Source organism: Strigops habroptila, chromosome 11, assembly GCF_004027225.2.
Source record: "Strigops habroptila isolate Jane chromosome 11, bStrHab1.2.pri, whole genome shotgun sequence".
Classification (NCBI taxonomy): Eukaryota; Metazoa; Chordata; class Aves; order Psittaciformes; family Psittacidae; genus Strigops; species Strigops habroptila.
Genome location: NC_046360.1, coordinates 34,145,702 through 34,170,857, shown reverse-complemented (window position 1 = coordinate 34,170,857; position 25,156 = coordinate 34,145,702). Strand labels below are relative to the sequence as shown.

Genomic DNA, 25,156 nt, shown 5'->3' with positions numbered 1-25,156 from the left:
CCGTCCCGTCCCGCCCCGTCCCGTCCCGTCCCGTCCCGTCCCGTCCCGTCCCGTCCCACCTCCTCTCCCCACCGCAGCCGCCCCTTAGCTTTAACCCTCGCTACACGCCCGTCCCCGCTCCGCAGCCCGCCCGCCGGCAATGATTGCGCCCTGCCTCCTCCTCTCCTCCAATCACAATGGAGAAGGCGGATCCCGACCTCTCCTGATTCCGCCTACCGAGACGCACCGGGGGCCAATCAGTGCCTTACGCCTCGGCTCCACCTTTCCGGCCGTCTCCATGGCAGCGGGGTTGGAGGGGGCGAGGTTTAAGGCGTCGCGGAGACCATGGTGGGTGGTGGCTTTCCTTTTCGAAGCCGGCGAGGCTAAAGGTAAACTGTGTCTTCGTGTTTATTTATTTCTCTTGCCTGACTTCTCCTCCCTCCCTCCTACAGAATGGTACATTCCCACCGGCTCGTAGGTTGGCGCCCCCCCACCTTCCTCCCAATGGTAGGGCTAAGGGCGGCTCCTGCGTGCTCTTTCAGGTCCGCCGGCCTGAGGCGGGAGCGCCCATCGCGGCCCTCGGTGTTTCCTGACGAGGCAGGGCCCCGCTTACCTAATGCCTTGGGCCGCTGCGTGCGAGGTGACCGTGCTGTGGGCGGAGGATGCTCACCCGGGTGCTGCGTTATCGCTGCCGGGTGTAAGCTAGGCTCCCCTAAAGACAAAGAGGTGCGTGCGGTTGTGCTCCCCGCGCGTTAGCGTCTGCCGTTGCCTGTAAAGGCGTTGCCTGAGGAGTGGAAGATGGCGCCTGGGCTCGCTAACAGCGTGAGGTTCCCCAGCTGAGGGAAGGAGCGCGGGGGGAATGTGCTTCTCGCTGAGGGAGGAGAAGCGTTAGCGATGGGCCAGTTGCATGGAAGTGCTTTTCAGAGCGTGGCAAAACAGAAATCCCTAGAAAAGGGCTCCGCTATGCACGTGTGAATAACTTGCTTCAAAATTACATGTGAATGTCTTGGCCGTGTGGCCTTTCCTAATCTCATATCTATGAGGTCTTCTAGTTCTTCCACCCTTCAGTATTGCCAATGCGTGATAGGTTCTTTCATTACTTAACATGGCAACAGTGCAGTCGCCTCCAAGGTGCAAAATCATGAGACTGTAAAACACCTTAAGCCTTCTGGAACATGCTGTAGGACGTCAGTTCGTGTGCAGAGAGCAGCTGAGCTCCTTCATAGCTCATAAAAGACCCCAATAAGATGTAAGCAAGTTCAGCCGTGTCCTGTGTTACAGTAATGGAGAGCTGAGCTCAAGAAGTTTTCGCTTAATTTCTCAAGCACTCAAAAATGAAACTGGTTTAGGAGATTAAGTTATTTGGTTTCATCTCACCTGTACTTAAACGCTATGAGCTGTGTCTGTGAGAGGTAGTTATTAATGATATTTACAAGTCTTAACTTTGTGTTTAGAGTAACATGACAAAAGGCAGGAATCACTAATGTAAACAGTAATACACAAATTATGCAGGCATATAGTTTGGGTGTGCGGTTGAAAGCATCTGAAACTTGAGAAAACAATGCTAAATCTGAAACTCAAAAGTCCTATTTTAGTTCTCAAATTATTGGGATACAGTAAAATACGAAAGCGTACTGTGAACATTGGTAGCGTGCATGTATTCAAAGCATAATGTAGCGATGTCTTGTGGCAGGTTTTGTGTAGATAGCTGATACATAAATATTGTGTGCAGCTTTATAACACAGAATTGTTTAATACTGAAAAGTGTATGTTCATGTATATCTTTGGAAGATTTTAATTTCACTTGGTTTTGCTTTTATAGGGTGACAAATCTGGGGCAAACGACTGAAAATGTCATCCTATTTGGCTCAGGAGGTTCACCTTGCTAGAAGGCATGAAGAGATGTAAGTAATTGCCTCACAGCAGTTCGTATTGTGGTCTTGGGAGACCTCCCTCACTGCACATGACTCTCCTGTGAACAATGAATCCAAGCTCTGTACAGAACACAGTGGTATTTCAACAAGGGGTTGGTGTTCCAGGAGGTGGCACTCTTCCTTCATGAACTATTGGGATTAGCGTACTTGCTGTTAAGGGTATTTCGACTGATGAGGTGTTTGACTCCCAATGGTGGTACTGTTTTAAGATCTCCATTGTTAACCTCCTGTCATCGTTAAATTCCTGTTTGGGAAGGTAATTGGATTCTGTCACTCTATGCCTCAATTATAGAACTGCCTCTTTGTTGCCCTGTAAACTCAGATTGGGAAGCAAATACAGTAATGATGCAGAAAAATCTGCTTTTCTTGTAACAACTAGTACTTGCCAATGAGCAAGAGTAGTACTGATCAAGTCACCCCAACCCACCCTGTCTTTCCTGTTCTGGGAGATTCAGTGCTTCTAAGCACCTAAGCATATGAGGACTGCTGGTTGCAACTTTATAGCTTCATACAAGCACAGCAGGTGATGTCTGCCTTGTACCTTTTCCCTCCCCCAGCACACCCACCCTACAGCCGGCTTAATTAGCCCCATAGTTTGGAGAAAACTGGGTAAGGTAAAAAGGTTATTTTCTAGCTCCTGAGCAAAATGTTCTACCCACTTAGCAAAATGTTTTCCTTTGTAGACTGTCTCAGAGATCAGAACTGCTACAGCAGATGGAGACTTATCTAGGAGACAAAAAGACTAAAAAGACATGGCAAACTCAAGCAGCTGATGCAGCTCATAAAAGGAATGCAGCACTTTTAAATGTAAGTTTCTGCAACTACCAGGAACCGCATTGAAATGTCATGGTTATGTAGCTTAGAGCATTAAAAAAAGTGTTTGCTCTGTAGTTATCAATTGAATTTTTCTATATACAGTTCCCTCTTCTGGAACTTGACCAAAAGTATTAAATGACAAGTCTTTATTATCTGATGGCATCACTACCTATTTCCTATGCCCTTCTTATACGAGCCTCATGGTGGCAGCTGCTACTGTCTTCTTTTGGGTTTTTTTAAGTACATGTAGAGATGCAACACATGCATCATGTCTGCCTAAGAGAACCTAAAGAGTCTGACAAGACTCAGAGCACCTCTACGCTTTGATTCAAGATACAGGGTTGTTGTGTTTGGAAACAGGGGCTGACCAGCCTGTAATGCTTCTAGTCCAGCGTACGAGCTGTTCTCCCACTATGGTTGTGTGAAGTTGTGGCAGAAGTTCTCAATTTAATGTTTTTCTTTAAAGAGGTGTAGAGTGACTTCAAGAATGTTATTGGAAGTCTGTAAATCAGTGTTTGGTGTTTCTGGCTCTGCCTAGTGGTGATGCTGTTAGTAATGTTAATAGCTGTTCTGTATACGTATCGTCTTATTTAGGTAAGATTTGTGTTTCTTAGGTAAATTCAGCAGCAGCTTGAGAATGGGTAATTAAAAAGATGTAGGTTTGATGGCAGGGTCTGGAATGCTAACACTTCTTCTGGAACCCCTAGTTTAGGCATCTGAGTTTGAAGAGACTGCGCTTGACCACTGACATGAGCATGCATTTGATAAATGTTTGTCTGTTGTTGAGGAAACAGCAAAAAACTGTACCTCTTGTGCATTTTCTTTGGTCTCTGAATTTACTAAGGGTCCATATTGCATGTATTTGCATTCATTGAAACAGTAAGTTTTACTCTAGGAAATTACAAGATTAATCTGTGTCACCAAATTTTTTTTGTTTCTTCATACAAAGCCTGGTAAAGACTTAAAATGCTCACATTTTGGGTGGGTATAATTCTATTGCAGCCTTCTTGGTATTTAAATGGAAGTTACATTTAGGGAGTGGTAGACATGGCAGATCAGGGATGCCCTCAACTATTCTGTGACAAGGATATGTGGATATGGTTTGTTTATTTTTTTCCATAGTTCATAGAATCATAGAATCACAGAATGGTTGGGGTTGGAAAGGGCTTTAAGATCATCTAGTTCCAACCCCCTGCCAGGGGCATTGATTCAGCCATTATGTCTCCCATTTTCCGTGTGCATTTCATAAGAGATTTTTATTTCATAAGTACAGGTTTTTATAAATTATTTGTATTCTATAAATGCATTCTCAGTTTACAGATCCAGGCAAACATAATAAATGCAGGTTATGTTTCTGCATGCTGAAAGCTTGTTGTATTGGAAATGTTAACAATAGCTCAGCCATATACAGAGTGTAAATATTTCTGCAGTTAAACAGATATTTGCCATCTTCTGTCACATCCTCAAAATTGTTCCTTTCAAGTGTCAAAAATGTTGGTGTTTGTAGGGAAAAAAGGCAAAAACATATGTATCAAAACAAATTCTGTTGCAGGATAAAGAAGCATAAATCAGTTGAAATCTATTAATTTTATACTAGTTTTATCAGGCATACACTCCTGCAGATGCTTTCTGATAACAGAAGAAAACGGGAGGGGGGGGAAAAAAAGCTATGCAGAATAATATATGAGAAGCTTGAAAACAAGACTGATTAATGTGCCAGCTTCAGAATATTGTTCCTGATACCAGGCACTGTACATTTCACAGTTACCATGTGGAGAGTTGTTGATTTGGCCTACTCAAAAATACATGGACATGACGAAGTGTTATTTTTTTATTTGCATTTCTGCTTTTCTGCATGTAAGCAAAATCAGTTGTTTTCAGTAAGTGATCATAGCAAAAAGGCATTTTTCTTTCTCTCTGCTGCTTGATATTTATGCACAGGAAAGCATTTTGCAATTAATTTATTTTCTAATCAGTAGGAGGCAAGGAACTAAGCCTTTTTTTAATTGAAATTTTTACATTATAAGCACTTGTTTGGCATTTGAACAGAATTGTCAGAGTATTTTCCTTGATGTCTTTCGAGGGAGACTGCACATGAGGGAAATCTGTATCATTTGGTACTTATATAATGTTGTAATAAAAGCAGAAATCAGACTAGTATTTGCAATCTTATTCATGACATTTGTAAGATTTCTTGTGTTTAGAAATATGTATTACTGTGCAACAGCTTATAACATAGCAAATAAAGAATATGCTATATACTAATTAGTATTGGGAAGGTAATTTAGACCAAATTTGCTTTCCTTCACAGGCATGTAATTGTAGAATTACTGAAGTGGGATCCTGCCAGACTGATATCAATATAAGTGACAGCTGAATTTGGTCCCCTAAAAGTGATGCATGTGTCATGCGTTCCATTTTACCTCTGGGGAAGGGGCTTGAATTGTTTTTGTACCAGCCCTTGTGGTTTTAGGGGAAGCACTGCAAGATGCTCTCTTTTTTCAGTACTGTGACATATTAGATTTGTGGGTGTTTTTTCCAAAGTGTTTTTACACTGCTGATGTATTTAGTTTTATATTGATGATGGGGATTTATTTTTCCTACAAAGCTAACCAGTCGTGTAGACACACAAGAAGTGCCATCTAATCTTTTAGTAGTTCCAGTTATTTTCTAAAGCATACTACACCTTCCAGCAAAAATTTCTTCCACTGTCTGTCATTAAATCAGTATTCTGAATGACAATAGACTGCACAACATACAACTAGAGTGAGCAACAAAAAGACACATCCAATATCTAGGCTATGCCAAAGTGACCTTCTCTACTAAACATATATGCACAACTGCCGTCTCCTTTCTTGCCTAAAAGACACTCATTTCCTATCAGCATAAACATTCCAAGGACTTTGCTGAGCATATAAAGAAATAATGGTCTTGACTGATAGTCTTCCTTCCTGTAAAGATTCCTACAGGAATTAGGAGGAAGAAATCAGAAACAAGGAAAATCCTATGAAAGAATATGAAGTGGACATTACTGATTGATCCTTCTTTTCAGTATGGTGATAACTTCTCCAGGCTTCGTCTGATAGGAGCTTCATTTGGTGCTAATTGTGGTGCATCTGTTCTAAGTACATGCAACAGAGAAATTCCTTGCTTAGTTTCATGAAGTCTGTGCTGGCCTCTGTTATTTTGATGTTGCAACTTCAAGTGGCTTCTATTTTTGCTTATATTCCTCCTGTACGTTTATCCTGTTAGTCTTTTCTCACCTGAGAAGGATCAGCCACTTACTACTTCCAAATCTGAGAGTCAGTTTGCTCTTTCTCAGACATCCTTTAGCTTCCTACAAGGGTGTGCACTTTGGTGTAGAAAAGGGAGAATAGTTTTGCTTGGATTAGGTTAGTAATTATATACAAGAGAATACAGTCATGCTGTAAAAGGAAATAATGAAATAAAGATGAACACTGTAAATTGAATTAACTGAGTGTGTATCAGTAAGTTGAAAACGTCAACTGAAATAAGGCTGTTTTTTGCTTCTATTAATCATACTCTACTGAATTTGAGTCATATTTTTCAAACTAAGCTTGAGTCAAGCACTGTTTGCTTATTGATGTATTCAGATTGGCTATTATTCAATACGAGTAATCATGTTTGGTCTCTCTTATGGATATGCTCCTCCAGAATCTCACTCTTCTTTTCAGCAGCAGTGGTGGTGAATATTTGGGAAGTCCCTTTGGGGAATTTCCTCTCTCATTTAGTTTTTCTGTTGTACTCTTCACACCCGCTCTCTGCTCCCAACTCTGCCATCTGCTATACTTTCTTTCCCCCTCCACTCTGTTCAGCTTTGGCTTCTTCACACCCCACTCCCACGTCCCTTTCTGTCTCTCTTCATCTGCCCACCACTCAATCTCTTCAATGTTTGGGTATGGAACTAAGCCCACAAGAATGGGTCAGAACTTTAAAGGGGGAGGGCGCTTAGTTCGGGGGGATGTTTTGATATGTTTGTTGCTCTTGTTTTTTGGTTGTTTCTTCTTTTAAATTATTTAGGCCTTTGTGAATCCAGCACACATCCACCGGCCAAGCAGAAACCCAAATACTGGGGTGGTTTTTTTTTGTAAGAAAGCTATGTGAGGTGCATTGTCATCCAAATTTGTCTGGTGAACAGCTTGCTGCAGCTCTACATTTTTGTGCACATGTTATGCATGCATATTAGCAAGTCATCTTTGTCTTGAGAAGTAAAGATCTTGCACATAATTTGCCTAGTTACTTTACAGTTACAGTAGCTAGAACACATACTTGGGGCTTCATGCAGCACAGATAAAACCATTCTGTTCCTCTCAGAACAGAATTTAACTAATGCTGTTTTACAGCAACGGTCTTCTGTGGTCATGAAATTTATTCCTGTATCAGAAAGGTACAGCAAACATATTTAGAAACTGTAGGATGTTGGTCTTGCAAGTTAGATTTCAGAACAGAACAGAAAGATTAGAACTTCAGTGTTAATATTCAAATGCTGTTTAGCTGTAATGGGTTTATTCAGTTCATTTAAATGCCTTTATGTGAGTTATTTATGTTTAAATGTCTTTATGTGAGTGTGTGTTTTCCTTTTGAAATTACCAGTGTTTGTTTTTAAAATGTACTTTACCTGTGTTTTAGGATATAGAAGCAGCAGAAAAAAAGCTGCAAGAAAGAGTGTATTTACATCCACATCCCGATACTGTTAAGTTAGAAGTAAGTCCTGAAACTCTGTCTTTTCATTTGCTGTTTACCAAATATTTTGCCCTTTTTTTCCCCCCCCCGAAGCATGTTTTTAAAGTGAAAATAATTGATTTTAAAATCCAGTGACTGGTATAGCCAAAGGCCTGTGTACTGTGTAGCAAAGCTGAACCGAAATTCTGGGGCAAGGTTCCTAGATTCTGGAGCATTCTGGTGGAAATATTTAGCAGCTTTCAGATCTCTACAAACGTCTGTTTAAAAATGAAGTCAAATATAAAAATGAATATTGTGAATATCAGGAGTTTACTGTGTTTGTTATGCCAGAGTTATTTGGTTTGTTTTATATGGTCATCCTGTTTTCAGTTTGCCACAGATTGTCATCTTTACATCGTAGGGTCAACGGTTTATCAGCATGAACAGGGACATTTTCACTTCTCAAAGTTATTCTATGGTTGTATGGGAGCTTATGGAAAGTACTGCTACAGCAGGAACACTCTATTTTTACTTCTCAACCTGTAGTCCCTTAAACATTTAAAGATAAAAATTTTAAACAGCACCTTACTCTGAGCACCAAATATTATCCTGATACAACATACCTAGTTCAGTTCCCTGGCCTTAAGACTATTTTATCAATATTATGCAGTGATGAATGAGTGATAAGGCCAGAAACAGTGCAGGGAACAGGAATTGGAGCACAGCGCTTGGTGATGCAAACTGAACATCTTAACCACAAGGCCATTGAGTCCGTTTCTCACTTGTGTTTCTTGCATCAATGGTTTGTGGGTTCTTTGTTGTATGGTGGCTTAGTTTCCACAGGCATAGTAGCACAGAGGGTCCCACACTGATTTGTGTGCTAGGGCACTGTCAAAGGAGGGGAAAGGTACAGGTTTTAGCACTGTCAGCCTGTGAAGAGGGGTGGATTGTACATTGGTTTCACACCTACTGGGCAAGTGTTGTAATGCTTAGGCTATTACTTCAATGAGAGGTATCACTTCTTGTTCTGGTTACTGTTAAAAGTTTTTTGTCTGTCATTGCATTTTGTAAACAGCCTACTCCTATGATGGTGACAAGATGCACACTGTTACCATTTAGGCAGGGTTTTATTTATTTTTTTTTTTAGAGATTTTTAGGCAAAAGGTTATGTTTTTCACTAAATACCTGTACGTATTCAATGATGCCAAGAAAGATGCGAAGGTACTAACACTGAAACTATTCAGAAGTAGCTTTAGACTTCTCGGGGACTTTCAGGGCACCTCTAGAGTCATTTGGATCAGTTTTGGACTGCTGCTCCCTCTGTCCTGTGTTAGGTGTTAAACTTGTGGTGTGCAGACCAAGGTCCCTGTAAACTGGAGAACGTAGAGCAATTGCTCATGCCTGCAGAGATGTCTATGCTCTGCAGCAGCGGTTGGATTTGAGAGAGAACAGAGTTACTATTTGAGGGAGAAGATCCTATTTCAGCCTTTTTTTTATGCTTCTACAGAAGAGTGCTATAAATAGCAGGAAAAGAAAACTTTCTTTCATGGTTTCAAATTCTTGTGTGTGCTTTGTTCCAAAACACTTCTGAGCATATTTCTCTCAGCCATATATGTGTCTGTATTAATATACTTTGAAAGTTATGGCTATAATGGATCCCCAGCTTGCTAAGTCGGAGTAGTTTTGTGTGACAGCACATATGCTTGTCAAAAAAGATTCTTTGAGTAAATCTGTTGAAGAAAATATTTTTGTAAATCTGCAAGAGCCATAGTTATATCTGAGTTACATGTAAGGATCAAAATGAGTAGCCAGGAATCCAACACCTCTGCAGGGAGATGTTCTGTTCTGTGGTACGCTGCTTCTACGTTATATACTTAAGAAAAAAGGCTCAATGCACCATAAATATTTCCTACTACAAAGTTACTTTCTTTCTGAATGGACATCAGTATCTAAAAATACTCACGTTGGCGGATGGATTACAGTGTTGGCTTGATGCAGTTCTTTGTTCACATTATTTTGTGGAAACTTACACATGGCACTTAAATCTTTCTTCAAAATCCTACACAAAAATGGTGAATGGTACGTCCATTCCACAGATTAAAAAGTAGTTAAATTTATTACTCAGAGGCAGAGGGTAATGCAGAGAAAGGGTTAGGTAACCCACTGTGGTTTTCATAGACCATGGGATAAGTATGCAGGTTTTTCTGTTGTCTTTTTGGTTTGTGATGCAAATACTGGAGCCAATTACTTCATCAGTGATTTATCACATCTAAAATTTTACTCAAATATTGTGAACCACATGACAGCAGCTTTTCTAGGACAGCCAATTTACATAGCACTTTGTTTCTAACATTAAACAACTTTTTCCCACTTCAAAAATAAGATTCCACTAACATACATACTTAAATATAAAAGCTGCTTTTGGAAAAGTTTATGATCACAGAAAATACTTTGTTAAAGGTACTGTGAGGGTCTGAGCTGATCTGTTGCTTACCACAAGAGGGCACATTCAGTCACTTCACAGTTCATGCTGCAGAATGAAATCTTTCCAGGCTGGTATTTTATATCGTACAAGAGCTTTGAAATTTCATGTGTAAGTACGTTGTTCTTTTCTGAATTGCTTCCCTCAGAAAGCAAGATTTACTAATGCATTGCATATCTGTATTGGTTTTGAAACAGGCTGACACAGATTTTGACATGAAGTTTATTTTTTCTTCTGTCTTTCTCAGACTCTCTATTGGGCATCAGTAAAAGAATCACTTCCCAAGTGGGAAGAGTTTCTTTTAGGAAGAGCAGAAGTTCCTATTGGTTTTAAGAAAATGAAAACTGCAAAACAGAACATAAGCTACCCAGAAGAAGATTCACAAAAATAAACACTCTAGTTTCATTTCGCTTTGCAATTTATGGCTTAAGCAGACAAGATCATCCAGATCAGGCAACAGGATATCATGTAATGTAAATCATTGAAATGAAAATGAACTCTGTTGGGTAATTTGCTTCCATTGCCACGTTGTGTACACTTTATTTTTATTCTGTATTAGAGCAGCAATCCTCAAAGGGGCCTTTAGGATCAGAAGTGAGAAATGCTGGTGTATAGAAACCCACCAAGGCAATTGCTTTTTCAGTACGAGAAGAGTTTTAGGTTATTTTTAATCCTCTGCTTCTACATATAAGTGCGATAAGTAAAGACAGATTCATGCATTATCTTTCTTCACTGCAGTCATCTGTGCTGTATGCCTCTCTGTGCATGAAGGAGAAAGGAGGAATTTAAGGTTAACAGGAAAGGTGGGCTGTTTGCATCAGAGAAGCCTTGCTTTAGCGCCAGGAGTCTGTGTGAAAGCCTTCAGCAGAGCAGTTGTAGAAGGAACACCTTGAATTTCCGAATCTTGTTTTCCCTGATTTTTGTCATTGCCACTTTCATCACTCCTACACCTCACTCCAGTCACCACTGCTGCTTTTCCCGACCTCCTGCTGCCTGCTTTGTGTTTCCTGTCTGATGGCTGGGTACAGACAAGAGGAAGTAAACAGATCTCTAGGGGTTTCTGCTACTTCTTGGCTGCTCTTGATGCTGTTTTCTTCCTGTTGACATAATCTACAAGTGAGAACTTTTGCTTAGACATGAAAAGTTTGAAAGAAGCAAACTGAAAGGTAGCTGGCAGTGGCTGTCCAAGAAGCTGAGAAGATGATTTCATTTTTCAACCATTGAACAGCTCCTCAGCTTCCTCCTGCAGAGGTGCAGTATCAGTGAGTTTTGACTGTGCAGTGGGCTTAACTCGGTGTGAAGGTTTAACTGCTCTAGTGCAGTGCTCTTTAAAGTATCGGTTCAGTGGAAGATCCTTCCAGGTGTGGGACTTGGCCTGCAGAAATTTAATCCTTCCTCAGCAAAGGAAGCTTAGAAAAATAAAAATCTTTAAATATTTTTTCTTTTTTAATTAAGAACCTGGACTTGAGTCAATATATTGTTAAAATTTAATGTCATGCAACAACATCCACCCCCGACCTGAAAGTAGGAGAGAAAAAAATCTGCCAGTGTTTGAGGATATGAAGATGTAATCATTGCAAATTTTGCTAGGCTACCAGTAAGCTGCTTTATGCATCTCCATGCTACACAGAGCTAAAACCTACTATTAAAAATTATATCTTCATGAAGCATAAAGAATCACTGACACAATAAAATCAAAACTTCAGCTATGATATAAAATCGTTGTATGTTTTCGATGGGAATATTAGGGGTTCACTTAAAACTTTTACTATTGAAGTGTCCATTAAAGTGGTAAGTTTTTGCAGAAACTGCCATCTTAGAATTCTCCTGTTGAGTGGGTGTTGGTGTTTGTAACAATAACGTTGTTTTCATAATATGTGATGGCAGATTAGCACGCTTCTCTGCAGTGTTGTTAACAGTTGTAATTAAGGAATAAACAGTAAAGGGTGTCAGTCCGATGACAATTTCATCTATAGTGTCACAATACAAAATGTCACAAAATATTAGAACTGTTATATAACTACAAAAATATCAAATTAGGCTTTCATCTTACAAGCAGAGAACTTAGAAAAAACAAAACCTGGCGTAGAGACCATTGAATTTTATACCTACTCAGTGTTCTGTCACAAAGACAACTTGGTAATATTTTCTTCTGTAACATCACAGTGTGGTTCTCAATCTGATTTAGCGGGAATGTCTATAGATCTTAGAATTGCAGGGTTCACATTTAAAAAGCAAATAATTGGAAGTTACTTGCTTGAGCAGTTGAGCAGACAAGAAGGGAAAAGCTATTACACATGATGCCCAGAATGAAGGGATGAGTGAGCAGTTAGTTGCTAACAAAGACTAGGATTCATCCTGGTCTTTACATCTGAAGGGAAATTACTTAAACTAAAATCTGGCCTCCTAATTACTTATACATGTGAATCATCTGGGTCTTTATCTCTTTGGACTCCACCTAAACACGGGGACACAATGCAGATGCTGACTACCTCCTGGCCCCTTTTGATTTCCCTGGAAGGAAAGTACGCACTGTGTGGCCGACTTGGCAGCCGGGTGGTGGGGAGTTTGTAGTGTGCTCTGGCAGGCACCTGTGAGCAGTATTAGTGTAGATTCCATGCTGCACTTAGCTGCTCATAGTGTGTTTCTGATTATTTTGTTGTAATTGGGCAAAGAGATTAAGATTAAAATGAAATTACCTTCTTCTTTTTTTCTGCAGCATAGCTTTAGAAGCAATAGGACAACTAGTGCATGGAAAACTATACAGGAACATGTCCAGAAAAGGAAAAAATGAAGAGAGACATTTAAAGCAGGAGTGTGTGTAGGTGACTGCCTGCTCTCAGAGGTGAAGGCCTTCATGCTGGCCTGTGGTCTGATATATATAGATAGATATATATACACATATATAAATGCAACTGCACATGCCTGAAGCAATGCAGCAGTGTAGGGGCAGGGCAGCAGGGATGCTGAGGTGCAGGAGTGTGTGTTGCCTGGTTTGGCACAGACCGTGGGGCAAGCAGCGGCAGGGAACATCGTTACACAGGATCCCTGTTCTACTCAGATCTGAGTGCATAGTTTAATTGCTACAGCTGAGCTAGCTTGCCACTTGCCTTTCTATAGAGACAAATTGAGAAACAAATGTTAAACATAAGTGTGTTTTAAAAAAAACCCCAAACTCCCCCAAACTGTTTGATACCATTATGGTTTAATATCAGCTTTAAATGAGATCTTGAATGGGTATTCTTTACCACGTCAAGGCTGTAACTTCTATGCAATTATACCCCATCTTATCCCAAGCTTTTGTATAAAATATAAAGTATATATTATATATGTTAGGTCATATATAGATGTGTCTTGTGTTATTTCCTACCCATCTTGGGTAAATGATTTTTTTTCCCCTCAGAACATAATCTCTTACTCTACGTCTCTTGACTTCCTGCTTGCCCTTTTGGGTTAAAATGTATGTATACATAAGCTGCTGTGGTCCTAAGAGCCTTTTGCTGCTTGTGCTTTTCTGGTGGATGGGGAAAAGCAATTGAGAGAAGAGCGGTGAAGAAAACCAAAGGGTTTGCCTGCTTGTGAGCTAATCTTCGAGTATCTTACAAGAAGAAATAATTAATCACCCTTTTTTAGGTTTATGCACAGATGAGTAACCACAGTACTAACCCAGGAGCACAGCCTGTTCACCCATCTTGTCACCTCTCCCATCACATTCCCGAGCTTTTTACTTTCTCAGTTATTCTGGCTGTGGGGGCAGTAGCAGAAGGCATGTTACTTTTCCCTCAGATGAGAGATTTCTTACTCCGCAGAATCTTTCTCAAGCCTATTAATTTAATTTGAGAGTACATATGAAATAATAAGATGGGTTAGACACATGATATTTGACATTTACTGTGGTAACCTCTTGACTACATTTATGAGGGGTCATGTAGGGAGCTAGATTTGAGGCTGAGCTTATAGTTCTTCATTTCTCTCTCTTTCACATAGAGCAGGTCAGGGATGTAGATGTTCAGTTTGAGCTTGTTGGTACTGGAAAAATTAGAAAACCAAATTTGAAATGGAATGTACTTTCAGAGGTTACATCTGAAAGAAAACATTATTTACTCCATAATGGTAATTTTCATAATATTTTAATAGTTGTGTTCAGATACAACGTGACCTTAAATATCACCCCAAATGCAAGCTGTTTTAACATATTTGTAATGCAGAAGTCTTCATTACTGTAATAATTCTGTTTGCTTAAGGATTATAATCCATAGATATACTGTGTTACAGTCCAAATAAAGCTTTGATCCTATAGTCACTGCCTCTTCGATTTCAGTGTTATGTTACATGTGTGAGTTGGATGTAAATCAGTGCCTGCTGTAGCCAAGCGTGTGGACAGCGAGTAGGCCAGTGGTAAATACTTTGCTTAGGTATGGTGTTTGTTTTCCTCTGATCTCAAGTATTAATCTTCTGAGTGCAGATCAGAATCTCAGAAGTCGACTGCTGAAAAATCCAAATGTAATGAATTACATCCGATTATTTGCACTTTTGCTACTGTTTCACCATAACTGTGAGCTAAATCACTTCAGCTATGTGATTACTAGTGAGATATGGATAGAGATACTTAAACCCTTGACAAGGAGACAGGTGGAACAAAAAACCCCACAGTTCTTCAGTGCATCCTCCTGCTGTGTCAAGCTCTTTGCCATTAATAGTGTGATTTAATTTGGGAATTTGCTACTCCCTTTAAACACAGCTGAAGCAGCTCACGAAACTGCGCCGGATTGTACCCGTTGTGTGCGTAGTCCTCCAGTTGTATCTTTCTCATTGGAGTTTCTTTGCGTACGAATAGGAAGTATGCTCACTTCTTCGCTAAGTTTTTATCACTAGTGATGATGATCTTAAAAATAAACGTGTGGTGTTCTTTCTCCTCGCTCTCAGTCATATCACCTACCAGAAAGCCCTAATAGACAACAAAAATAGTGTGAGACTGTATTTACATCACACTTTTGAAACAGATTCAAGCAGAGCCAGCTGCTGGAGGATTATTTTACAAATATATTGCGACTTAATAAAAGGAAAAATTAAGTAAATTACAGTCTCCTTGACGAATTACATAGCGTGAGGCCGCAGTAAATTAGTACCTGCCTCACAGCAGGGTTAGGAAACGGGATTTCGGTTTCTAGGCTTGCATTTGGTTTGTGTGCGTTCCCACTAGCTTCAGTCACGGTACTCTAACTGTTGCCCAGTACAAGCTTCCGGAGGGTAATTTGTTTAAGCGAACCACACGCCTGCGGCTTTGTTAAGCGCGGTCTAACCTGCTCGCTGCGGGGCTCTGCGGAGCCTGCCCAGGGCTAATTTGGCTCCAGGCTGGAAAAGCCCGAGCCAAGCGGCAGTGGGAAAGGGAGAAGGGAGTAGGGGACACACAAAAAGAGCATTGCTCTCGTTTCCTAGAGGGAGAAGAGCGGCAATGACCGGGGACGGGCGGGTGGTGGGAATGGGGGGGGCCTCGCCGAGCGGCGTCGGGGCTCCCCGGGAAGCGAGATAGATCCCTTGGAATCGCTCGTCATGATAACCGTGACGGTGGGAAACGAATCTGTACATCCACAGGGGAAGGATTTCTCTGCGTGAACGAAACTATCGCACCCCTGTCATTTGGGAAGGGTGTTTAGAGCGAGCTTAAACAGCTGGTTAACTCTACACTGTTTCCCGGCCGTTTCCGGGTCCACTTGGCTTTTTCCTCTATAATCAGCTTTCTTTTGCTGGATTCATTCAGTGATGCGATAATCCAATGTTGGTAATATCTCAGTTCATTAACATAATGAATCAGAAGGAAGAGGCTGATTATAAATCAGAAAGCTTCTATTTATGTGAAATATCTTGGCAACTGGCAGCAGTGAGGAAGACGGGAGAAGGGGTAGCAGACAGTTAACGGGACTAGGGAAAGGCGCTTGCGGGAAGTCCCAGGTGCTCTCTGAGCGATTTCAATGGCTCAGTCCTTCACAGGACAGTCCTGTCCATCGCAACGGTTTTCCAAGCGGTTCCAAGCGCCCATTCCCGTTGCGTTTGGCCGAGGGTTTTGCTCCCGACCGCTGGTGGCAGCATGGGGATTGGACCAAGGTGGGACCGCCCGGAGGGGCCGGGGCTGCTCCCAACACCTCGGCCAGCAGTCGGGAGAGGTGAAGCAGGGTGCCCGGTCCCTGCCCATCGGCTGGAGGGGCTTCTGCTCCCGACCAGCTCGCTTTTAAAGTTACTCATCAGTTGCTGCGTTTGCAGACGATGGCAAAGTGCAAATACTTGTAGGAAAAGTCACGGTTTAGTGTTGTTTTGGGGTTACAAACCCAGAACTCTGGGACCAGCCGCTTCCCCTGCGCTCCGTATGCAGCAACTCGTTGTACCCGACGAGGACAACGAGGCATTGCCCTAACTGAACACGCTCTTCCCGGGGTCACTTCAGAGCAGGTTTTTACCGACTTTAAGAGCACTGGTGACTTGAAACAGCCGCGCCAGAGGGCTGTTTGTGCTCCCGGTGTCCTAAGGCTGAGTACACCACCTGAGAAGGAAAAGTAACCCTCCCCAACATAAGGAGCACAGGCATCCAAATGCACCTCGTTTAAATGTTTTTAATTGAGGGCACGTGTTGCCCATGATCCAATCAATCAAGCAGCTGCGAGAGAGAAATAGGAATAACGTGTGCCCGTGGCATTAGCTCAGGCAGGGTTAGAGGTATGAGTAGGCCAGGAGTAGGGTTTAAACGGTAGAGATAGGCTGCATGGAGAGTCATGGAGAACGGTAGAAGCAAGCCGGTAAGAGTTTTTACTCCTTTTTATGTGTCTTTATTGAGGACTTTACTTGTGATACCAGGTCACCCTAGAGAGCGGCAGAGCTGGTGGCTAAGAGAATGTGGGGAGGGTGATAGCGAGAGGAGGGTATGGAAGGCAAATGGTTTGCAGTGAAGCTGATCATGGTGTGAGATCTGCCCGCAGAAGTGCTCGGCAGGGTGCGAGGTGAGCATGGATCACCAAGCAGCTCCTCACCAGCATTACAGCCCCTCGCAGTGCAGCCCTGGGGTGGCAGCCGCTTGCCCCCTCTGCCTGCACGGCCCCCGGGCCTACCGGTCCCCTCGGTGTCCTGCCTGGGGTCGGAGCCGGGAACCACTATCAGTGTGACGCCAGCTTTCTGGGGTATCCAGGGTCCAGACCCACAGGGGTGGTGAGGAGCGTTAAGGAGCAGGCTGGGGAAGGACCACAGGGGCTGAGCGGCGAGAAGGGCGAGAGCTCGAAGGACTCAACCCCGAGAGGCGCCCGGGACGCGGAGCCCCTCCGTGGGGGGACCCTCGTGGGTGACACGCGGGGATGGGCCGGCACCCTCGAGGCCCGGCGGGCTTGCTTAAAGATAATACAAATACTCGCGTAAAACGGCTTAAAGCAAGCGGGAGAAGGGCAAGCCCTGCAGGCACCTGGGCGTCCGCGGGGACCCTGCGGCTTGGGAAAGGCATGTGTCAATTTAGCCGTCGTGTTGACTTAAGCGAAAGTGCTAAGCCATTCCTAAACCTAAGTCAATACAGACTTAAGCCAAAATTGTTATTAACGAGCCCTAATCTGATTTAAGAGCCTCCGAGCGAGCCGTGTCTACACGAGGGGAGAAGGAGGCGCGTTGCCTTGCGGTGCCCGGTCCCTGGGGGGGGGGGTTCGGGCGAATGCACCCCCGAGAGGAGGGAGGAAGGCAAATTCGGGGCGGCGCGGCCTCCCGGGGAGAGCCAGGCCGCTGTGGTTTGTGCCGCCCGGTGATCTACCTCTGCGGGACAACCTCCCAGAGCTGTTCCCAGCGCGGCAGGCGTGGGGTCCCCTTACCGGGGGGGCGGTGTGGGGTGAGGCCGAGCCCCCTCCCAGCCCGGCCCGGGGGTGGTGCCGTGTCCCGCAGCCCCGCTCTCCGAGAGGGTCATACCGGTACATTATGGTTTTTTTCCCCGTCCCAATGGGGCAGTTGAGCCCTCCACTCCACCCCCCAGTGGGGGCCTTTCTTTTCTTCCCCACCAGCTTTGAGCAGCCCTGTTTCAGATTGGCCTTTTTATGTTTGATATAAAGAATAGTTGTTGGCCAATTCCATCTTTTCATCGCTGCTCTCCAGGCCCGGGTCCAAGCGGCTTGTCAGATGCTCATTAACTCCCCCTTTGGCTCTTTCCAGTGTGTCTCCTAAGCTCATTGTGCCAAGAACTAGCGCTTCTTTCTCTTTACACGGCTCCCTTTCTCTGCTCCATCAGGGAGACAAATTACTTTCCAAAAGGGATCGCCAGGGATGGTTTAATGAGAATTTCTCTAGGGCTGGCCGTGGAAATCAATGTAGTTAACATTCGGTGCACTTAATTGGACTTTTCTCTTCTGCCTCCTTCAAAAAAACTCTGAAGCTATCCTGTTAATCTCTCATTTGTAATCAATTGTGTTGACTAAACAAAAGTCTAGGTCGTCCTTTCTTCCTGTCCCAGACAATCCTTTGTTGCCTCTAAATGCCTCATTCTTGAGTGCTCCTGGTCGTGTAGATGGGTCCGATTTTTGACAGTTCATTATTGCGCTTTTGTCCATTTAATCTCCCTCGCTGTGTTTTGCATGTGCATGCCTTAATGAGCTCCGTTGGCAATTAACATGTTTCTAGCAGCAAACTGGTTGCTCAGACGTTTGGAGAGCGGAGTGCAGGGAAAAGGGCAACGCAGCTGCCTCCAGGTTGTTCGCTTCCCGGTGCCCGGCGGGACGCACCTGCCTGCTGCCCGGTCCCGGCGACGCACCGGACCGGGCCGGGCCGAGCTGGGCCAGGCGGGGGGAGCCCGGAGGTGCTGGCTCGTCGCTCCGTACGCGGAGGCACCTCTAACCCACCCCCCCCCCCCGAGGCACCGGCCCCGCTCAATCTGTTGTGTGCGCGGCTGCGGCGCCGGGAGAGGGGTTTTTGTGCGGGTTTTTGTGTTATTATTGAGGCTTGCTGGCAAGAGTGCCGAAGTGTGAGCAGTCGTGGACAGCAGAAACATCTTGTGAGGGAGAAGATAATTGGAGGCTCTGGCGTGTGTGTGTCTGACAGAGCCGCCCCTCCCCCGCGATCTGCGGCTTGTGTGTGCCGGGATCCGGGTGAGATCCCGCGGAAGAAGGAGGCGGGGGGGCCGGTGGCGACCGCGCTGCTGCGGCCGCTTCCCGGTGCGCCCGAGGCCGGGGGACACCGGAGCGACACCGGCGCGGGACGGGCTGCGCTGCCCGCCACCGCCGGGGTGACCCACTGGGCCGGCGCGGCCCCCGGGGTGCCCCGAGGATGCCCGCAGCCGTGACGGGGATGCCGCTCCCCCTCTCACAGACGGCTCTGTAAACAACGCTGCTTTTTATAAAGATGCGAAAGGAACGCGCTTCCCTTAATTCCGTTCCCGGGAGCAGGTTTCGCGCTGCTCCCGCCTGTCAGGAGCGCCGGGGAAGCAGCCTGCGCGCTCTCTGAGGTGGGGCCCGCAGCCGCGCCTGCCTCCCGCTTTGGGCGCCCGGCTGGCGGTACAGCTCTGCCCTGCCTCCTCCAGCGCCGCTTCCCCCGGGCCTGGCAGCGGGACCGGCTCCGCGGCCGCTTCCCGGCTGCGCACGCCCCGCCGCGCCGCCTCCCGGACCCCGTCCTGCCGTGTGTTCCCCTGCACCGTGTCCTCTCGGACAGAGGAGAGGGGTCCTTTCCCGATGCCCCCGGCCCGGGGGCTCTCCCGCTCCGTCTGTCGGGGAGAGCCGGGCTCGGCTGGCGGTTTGCAGCCGCGACCCGACGGTGAGGGGCTGAGCTACAGCCCCTTCGCTGCTTGGGGACGGTTCCCCCCCGAGGCTTCCCAGAGCGGGGACTTACAGCAACGGGGTTCAATTTTTCTTATTTCTTTTTTTAATAGAACCTGAAACTCTCCCCAAATCTTTTAACAAATTCTGCCACGATCTTTCCCCGCTGCCAGGACCACGGGCATCCGTTCCCGCTCTTCACCCGACCCAAATCGTCCAAACGCTACTTCTGGTACTTCAAAATGCAAACCCTGAGCACCTCTGAGCTGGCCCCAGTCCCTCCAGCGGGAGCAGGGGCCCCGGCACCCGCCCGGCCCCGGCCTGCTCCTCGGGGAGCACAGAGCATCGCAGCCGATTAATGAATCCCGAAAGCCGGAGCGAGGGGTCGCCTCCCGAGCTGTGCTTGTCCTTGCTTCCCACCATTTAACCACTCAATTAAGCGGAGAAAGGTGAACTCCCCGTTACACCGTCCCCAGGCATTTTGATGCCTCTCTCGTTCCCCTCTTCATTGACAAGCCCGGCCCGAGCACACGCACACGCACGGCCGGCTCCAGCTTCTTACTCCTCTAGAATAATATTGTTCCTAACGACGTGGCCGGAATAGACACTCTCATATTAAAAGTGAGGGAGGGGGAGAGATGAGAAGGGAATATTTAGTGTAATCCAAGTGCTTGATTATCCATATTCTGATCAAAAAGAGTTTCTGAGGCCTGCTGGGAGTGATTAGATTAATGTAATGCGGTTTGAAGGGTCTGTGTTTTCTCTCTTAATTTGGGTCATTACTCGGAAAGCAAGCGTGAGATCATTTTATCTGCATGCAGGGGAAGAGAGTCATTCAGCAGCGGCTTAAACACGCCGTAATGAACCGACCCCGAGAAGCGGCGCTGGGAAACTCCAAACCACCCTTCGCGCAGCCCGCCGGGGGTCCCGCACCGGCGCTGCCCCGTTTCCGGGGGGCGGCAGCCCGCGGAAGCCGCCCGGTGCCCTCCCGCCCTCGTTCGGTTTCTTCCGCGGTGCTCGGTGGGCCCCGGGGCGGCAGGGCTCAGCTCTCCCCGCCGCCGGCCCGACTCCCGGAGCTCCCGCAAGCCGCGTTTAGCCGGGGGGACAGCACCGTTGAGCCCGGTCCCCTGCTCGGACCGGGGCCGAGGTGGGAAATGAGACACCTGCGAAGGGCCGGTTTATTGTCCCATGATAGATAGATATAGATATATATATTCCTCACTTATTCGAGCGTACATTTAAAATGGAGATTTACAGACACGGATAAAGAGCGCTGTCCTGGCGGGGGGCGGCCAGCCCGGCCCCTCCTGGCCCGCTCCAGCGGCGCAACGCGCCGTTAAATAAGATTCCTCTTATATACAACTGCGGCTCGGGATCGCTTGCTACCGGCGGCTGAGCTCGCTGGGGAAAAGAAGAGAAGCAAAGGCTGGTTTGGATAAATAGTGCTGGCCTGGTGGAGCAGGTCCGAGTGGGGCGGCGTGCGGGGCCCTTAGCTCTGCCCACTGCGCCCAGGGTCCCGCGGCGGAGGAGCGCTGGAGACGCTGTCGTGCAACTTTCGGACGTGCTTCTTTAAATCAAAGTTTCTGCAAAATCCTTTCCCGCAAGTGACGCACGTAAAGGGCTTCTTGTCGTTGTGGGTGTGCATGTGGAAAGTCAAGTTATAGATCTGGTGGAAGGCTTTGTTGCAAATGGTGCACTTGTACTGCTTCTCCCCGCTGTGGGTCAGCTTGTGGTTCTTGTAGTTGCCTACGAGAGAGGAAGAAGGTGAAGGGGGTTACCGAGCGTGACCAGGCCGCTCAGTGCACAGGTAGAGCCGGGCAGGACGGAGTGGGGTGCATTAGGAAGGGTCTCCCCCCGCCCGCCTTGTCAAACTCGGTCCCTGTCAGCGCGGAGCAGCGCACAACTGGCACAGCACAAATGAGAGGCAGGGTCAGCCCGGTGACCCGCGGCAAACGGAGGGGCTCTGGATTAGGACCAAGGCCGGGCACCTCTCATTTAAAAAGCATTTAGGGAGAACCATCAGCGGGGCCCGGCGATGCGGCCCTGCTTAGAGGGAAAGTAATTGGGAGCGGCGGCGGCTCCGGCCGAGCCGGGCAGGGCTCGCAGCGTCTAATCCCCGCTAACGATGCACGAGGGCCCCGTCCCATCCCATCCCATCCCAGCTCACCTTTCTGGTGGAAGCCCTTGCCGCAGAACTCGCAGACGAAGGGCTTGTAGCCGGCGTGGATGCGGATGTGGGTGTTGAGCGTGGAGCTCCTGTTGAACGCCTTCCCGCACTGGTTGCACTTGTGGGGTTTCTCCTGCAACCGGGGGGGGGGAAAGCGAGAGGCCGGTCAGGAGGGGCTGCGGGGGGCGGGGGCCAGCCGCTTCCCCCCGCCTGCCCCCCACCTACCTGGGTGTGGATGATTTTGTGCCGGCACAGGGTGCTGGCCTGGCGGAAGCCCTTCCCGCAGACCTTGCACACGAACGGCCTGGCCCCCGTGTGCACCGGCATGTGGCGGGTGAGGTTGTAGTGCGCGTTGAATACCTGCGGGGAAGCGCCGGGAAGGCGAGGTCAGGCCCGGCCCGGCCGCTCCTGGGGTGTCCCCCCCCCATCCCCGTTGCCGGCGCCCCCCTTACCTTGCCGCAGACCTCGCAGGTAAAGTTTTTAGGCTTTCCCTCCGCCGCGCCGCCGCCGCCGCCGCCCCCCAGCTTGGCGTGGCCCTTGGGGGGGCCTCCGCGCTCCGCCGCCGCTGCATCCTTCATCACCTGGTCGAGGTGTCCCGGCAGCCGCTCCTTGTGGGCGAAGGGCGGCGGCGGTGGTAGCTTCTCGGCCGCCAGCCCCGCTAGCTTGGCGTTTTCCAGCAGGAAAAGCTTCTGGTGGGCCGAGAGCCCCCCCGGCGGCGGGGCGCCCAGCAGGCCGGCGGGGAAGAGCTGTCCGTGCAGGATGTCGGCCGGGTGGTACGCGGCGTCAAGGTAATTGAAGTAGTAAAGGGAGCGGGGGGCGGCCGGCACGGCGCCTGCTTGGTGGATGACCTGCGGCTTGATGAGCCGGCCGCTGGGCTGGCCCAGGGCGAGCTCTGCCTTGCAGCACACGCCGCAGTTGGCTTTGCAGAGCCCCGCGCCGCCCCGCAGGCTGCTCTTCCACAGCTCTGAGTAGCTGAGAGTCTTGGAGGGCACCTCGTAGCCCAGCGGCGGGATGGGGATCACGCAGGGCAGGGGTGAGCACAGGCTCAGCGGCTTCTTGCCCGGCTCTGGCTCCGGCCCGCCGTGCCGCTGCTCGAAGGCTGGCTTGGGCTCCGACGTCTTGGCCATGATCCGCTCGATGGAGAAGGCCAGGGTCTTGGAGGGGTTAGCGGCGGCGGCCCTGCCGTCGTGCCGGGGGCAGGAGGAAGGCATGACCGTCTCCAGCGACCCCGGGCTCGCCATGTCGCTCCGCCGTGCGGGAACTTGGTGTGAGCAGCGAGTCGCTCCCGCTCTCGGCTCTGCATTCCAGAAAAGCCAAGGAGACAAATCAATTTAATAAGCACCTTGTTCTCCCCCCACCCACCCCCCCACCGGCACCCCCTCCCTATTTACATTCAAATGAACATATCCAAGAACAATGGCACGTAGGGTACCAGATTACTGCTCATTAAGCGGAACACGCTAAAGTAACATGCAAGCTAGACCTTGTTAGTATTTAAAAGAAAAAAAACAAGAAAGAAAAAGAAAAACCTCCCCCAGCCCAATGCCACCCAGCCCAGCCCCACCGATGGCCGCGGTGCGGGGGATGCGGGGGGCAGGGGGCACGGTGAGGGGCGGCGGGGTTCGCCTTGGGACCACTTACCTTTGCCCAGCGCCGGCGAGCCTCATCCAAGCAGCGCAGTGTGGCCACCGTCACATTTTGATAGCAAACATCTTCCTGAGCGTCAGATCACGGTCTCGTACATTTAAAGCTGACATCACATGAAGTCACTTGGAGCAGAATGACATGGGGATGCCACCATGGATCTTCCCCGAGTCGAGGCGCCGGGCTGGAGCGCGGTGGGCTGGGGCAGGGAGAGGAAGAGGAGCCCCCCCCCCTTTCTCTCCACGCACAATTTCCTTCCAGTTTAAGACGCACAAATCGCTCGTGTGCGAGCTGGGTTTTTTCCTCTCTCTCTCCCTTCTTAAAAAGCAACTTGCAAAGCAGAGGAATCGTTTTGCATGTGGCAAATTAGAAGGCAAGTGCGATTCACAAGTTGGGTGGAAAAGAGTGCTCCAGTTCTTGCTGGGGTTAGAAGAGCCACTCCGAGTGAGCGTGAGGAGGGTTTTTTTTTTCCTTCTTCTTCTTTTTCTTTCTCTTTTTTTTTTTTTTCTTTAAGAAGGGGGAGAATGAATTTTTTTTCCCTTCCTAAAGCAACTACCACGCAACCATGCTCGAGTTATTTTGGCAACCCATCTGCAATCAGCTCCGTTGCAACCGAGCTGGAAGATAATTAATAAATTGTCACTTATCTGCGAGCCTCCCCAGCATGTATAAATTAATAGCCAACCCATTAATTAGGACAGTGTATTAATGTTAATTAAACTAAGTTTAATTCCACCCCTCTCAGGGTAGCTGGTGATTAGCCTTAAATAAACGCGGAGGGAGTCGAGTCCGGGGCTGGGTTTTCGCTGCTTTTAAAAAAAAATAAATTAATAAATAAATTAAAAATATTTAGAGATAAATTAAAACACGGCCCCGTGCGCTGCGAACGGCAGGTTTGCAAATTGTCACCCTGAGAGGTGCCCGCTTCCCTGGGTGGGGGGGGCAGCCGAGCGGCTCCCCCTTCTAGCCCCGGTCGTGCCCCCCCCACGCCACATCACCCCCCCCCCCCCCCCCCGCCCCCCCAGAATAGGCGACGCTACATTACAGCGCCTGGATGCCGGGGGTCCTTCCCTTCCTCTCTCTAATTAAAACGATTTGATGCGGGAGGGGAGGATTTGCAGAACCCTCAGATGCGAGGACGCGGGCATTGAGAGAGCCCCGTGTCCACCTGGTTTGGGGGGCCCGGCCGCGGCGGCAGCACCCCCCTGGCCCCCATTAGCCGCCCGTCCCTCGCCGGGGCTATTCAGCCGGACCAATTTCCCCCCAGCGATTCAGGGCGCTCAATTCTCTTTCACTTGTAGCCACTATAGCGCTGCGTGGAACCTGGTTTTGTGCGTTTCTAAAATAAAGGGGAGGATTAGCCGGGGGAGGGGGCGGGGGAGCGGAGGGTTTAGATTGAGCCTGGCCAGAGGTAAAGCAAAGCAATGAAAAGGCCCCTATATCTATCTATCTATATTATTATTTTTCCCACCTCCCTCGCACGCCTAAGAAAGTTTGGAGGAATTCGGGGGTTCTGACAAGCCTCCCCTCGCCTCCCCGCCGGGGCAGCTCGCCGCCGGCTGTTTGCAGACAGGCTTTTTCACCTGCGAACCACAACACGCTCTACAGACAAACTTTGTAAGCGGCGGCAGCAGCCCCCGGCGGGCGGAGGGGAGCGTCCTGCCCCGGGGGCTGCTCGGGAACGTGT

The 25,156-nt window shown here is 47.8% G+C and overlaps 2 protein-coding genes across 4 annotated transcripts; one reads left to right on the top strand and one right to left on the bottom strand.

Moving 5' to 3' along the window:
• Window positions 1-262: 262 nt before the first annotated feature.
• C11H3orf14 (chromosome 11 C3orf14 homolog) lies at window positions 263-14,197 on the top strand. Its single transcript, XM_030502205.1, has 5 exons — window positions 263-368; window positions 1,802-1,883; window positions 2,597-2,720; window positions 7,380-7,454; window positions 10,142-14,197. The coding sequence occupies exons 2-5, from the start codon at window positions 1,831-1,833 to the stop codon at window positions 10,283-10,285; spliced, it is 396 nt and encodes a 131-aa protein (XP_030358065.1). The 5' UTR covers window positions 263-368; window positions 1,802-1,830; the 3' UTR covers window positions 10,286-14,197.
• Window positions 14,198-20,395: 6,198 nt separating this feature from the next.
• On the bottom strand, window positions 20,396-24,784 carry FEZF2 (FEZ family zinc finger 2). Of its 3 annotated transcripts, none has more exons than XM_030502202.1 (6): window positions 24,515-24,784; window positions 23,467-24,086; window positions 22,278-23,122; window positions 22,051-22,185; window positions 21,826-21,958; window positions 20,396-21,404 (listed from the first exon to the last, which is right to left on the bottom strand). In XM_030502202.1, exons 3-6 carry the CDS (start codon window positions 23,064-23,066, stop codon window positions 21,148-21,150), a joined length of 1,314 nt encoding a protein of 437 aa, XP_030358062.1. In that variant the 5' UTR covers window positions 23,067-23,122; window positions 23,467-24,086; window positions 24,515-24,784; the 3' UTR covers window positions 20,396-21,147. The 3 variants fall into 3 exon arrangements, with proteins under 3 accessions (XP_030358062.1, XP_030358064.1, XP_030358063.1); XM_030502204.1 differs by having other exon boundaries at window positions 24,638-24,784; XM_030502203.1 differs by lacking the exon at window positions 24,515-24,784 and having other exon boundaries at window positions 23,467-24,385.
• Window positions 24,785-25,156: the final 372 nt, after the last annotated feature.

What these genes read in the sequence shown, in the direction of transcription:
- FEZF2 (XM_030502202.1), bottom strand. Translation starts at nt 23,066, where the DNA reads ATGGCGAGCCCGGGGTCGCTGGAGACGGTCATGCCTTCCTCCTGCCCC. An exon ending in CCTGCGAGGTCTGCGGCAAG is followed by an intron (nt 22,186 to 22,277) that starts GTAAGGGGGGCG and finishes GCTTCCCCGCAG; the next exon opens with GTATTCAACGCGCACTACAA. An exon ending in ACAAAATCATCCACACCCAG is followed by an intron (nt 21,959 to 22,050) that starts GTAGGTGGGGGG and finishes CCCCGGTTGCAG; the next exon opens with GAGAAACCCCACAAGTGCAA.
- C11H3orf14 (XM_030502205.1), top strand. Translation starts at nt 1,831, where the DNA reads ATGTCATCCTATTTGGCTCAGGAGGTTCACCTTGCTAGAAGGCATGAA. An exon ending in GCTAGAAGGCATGAAGAGAT is followed by an intron (nt 1,884 to 2,596) that starts GTAAGTAATTGC and finishes TTTCCTTTGTAG; the next exon opens with ACTGTCTCAGAGATCAGAAC. An exon ending in GGAATGCAGCACTTTTAAAT is followed by an intron (nt 2,721 to 7,379) that starts GTAAGTTTCTGC and finishes CCTGTGTTTTAG; the next exon opens with GATATAGAAGCAGCAGAAAA.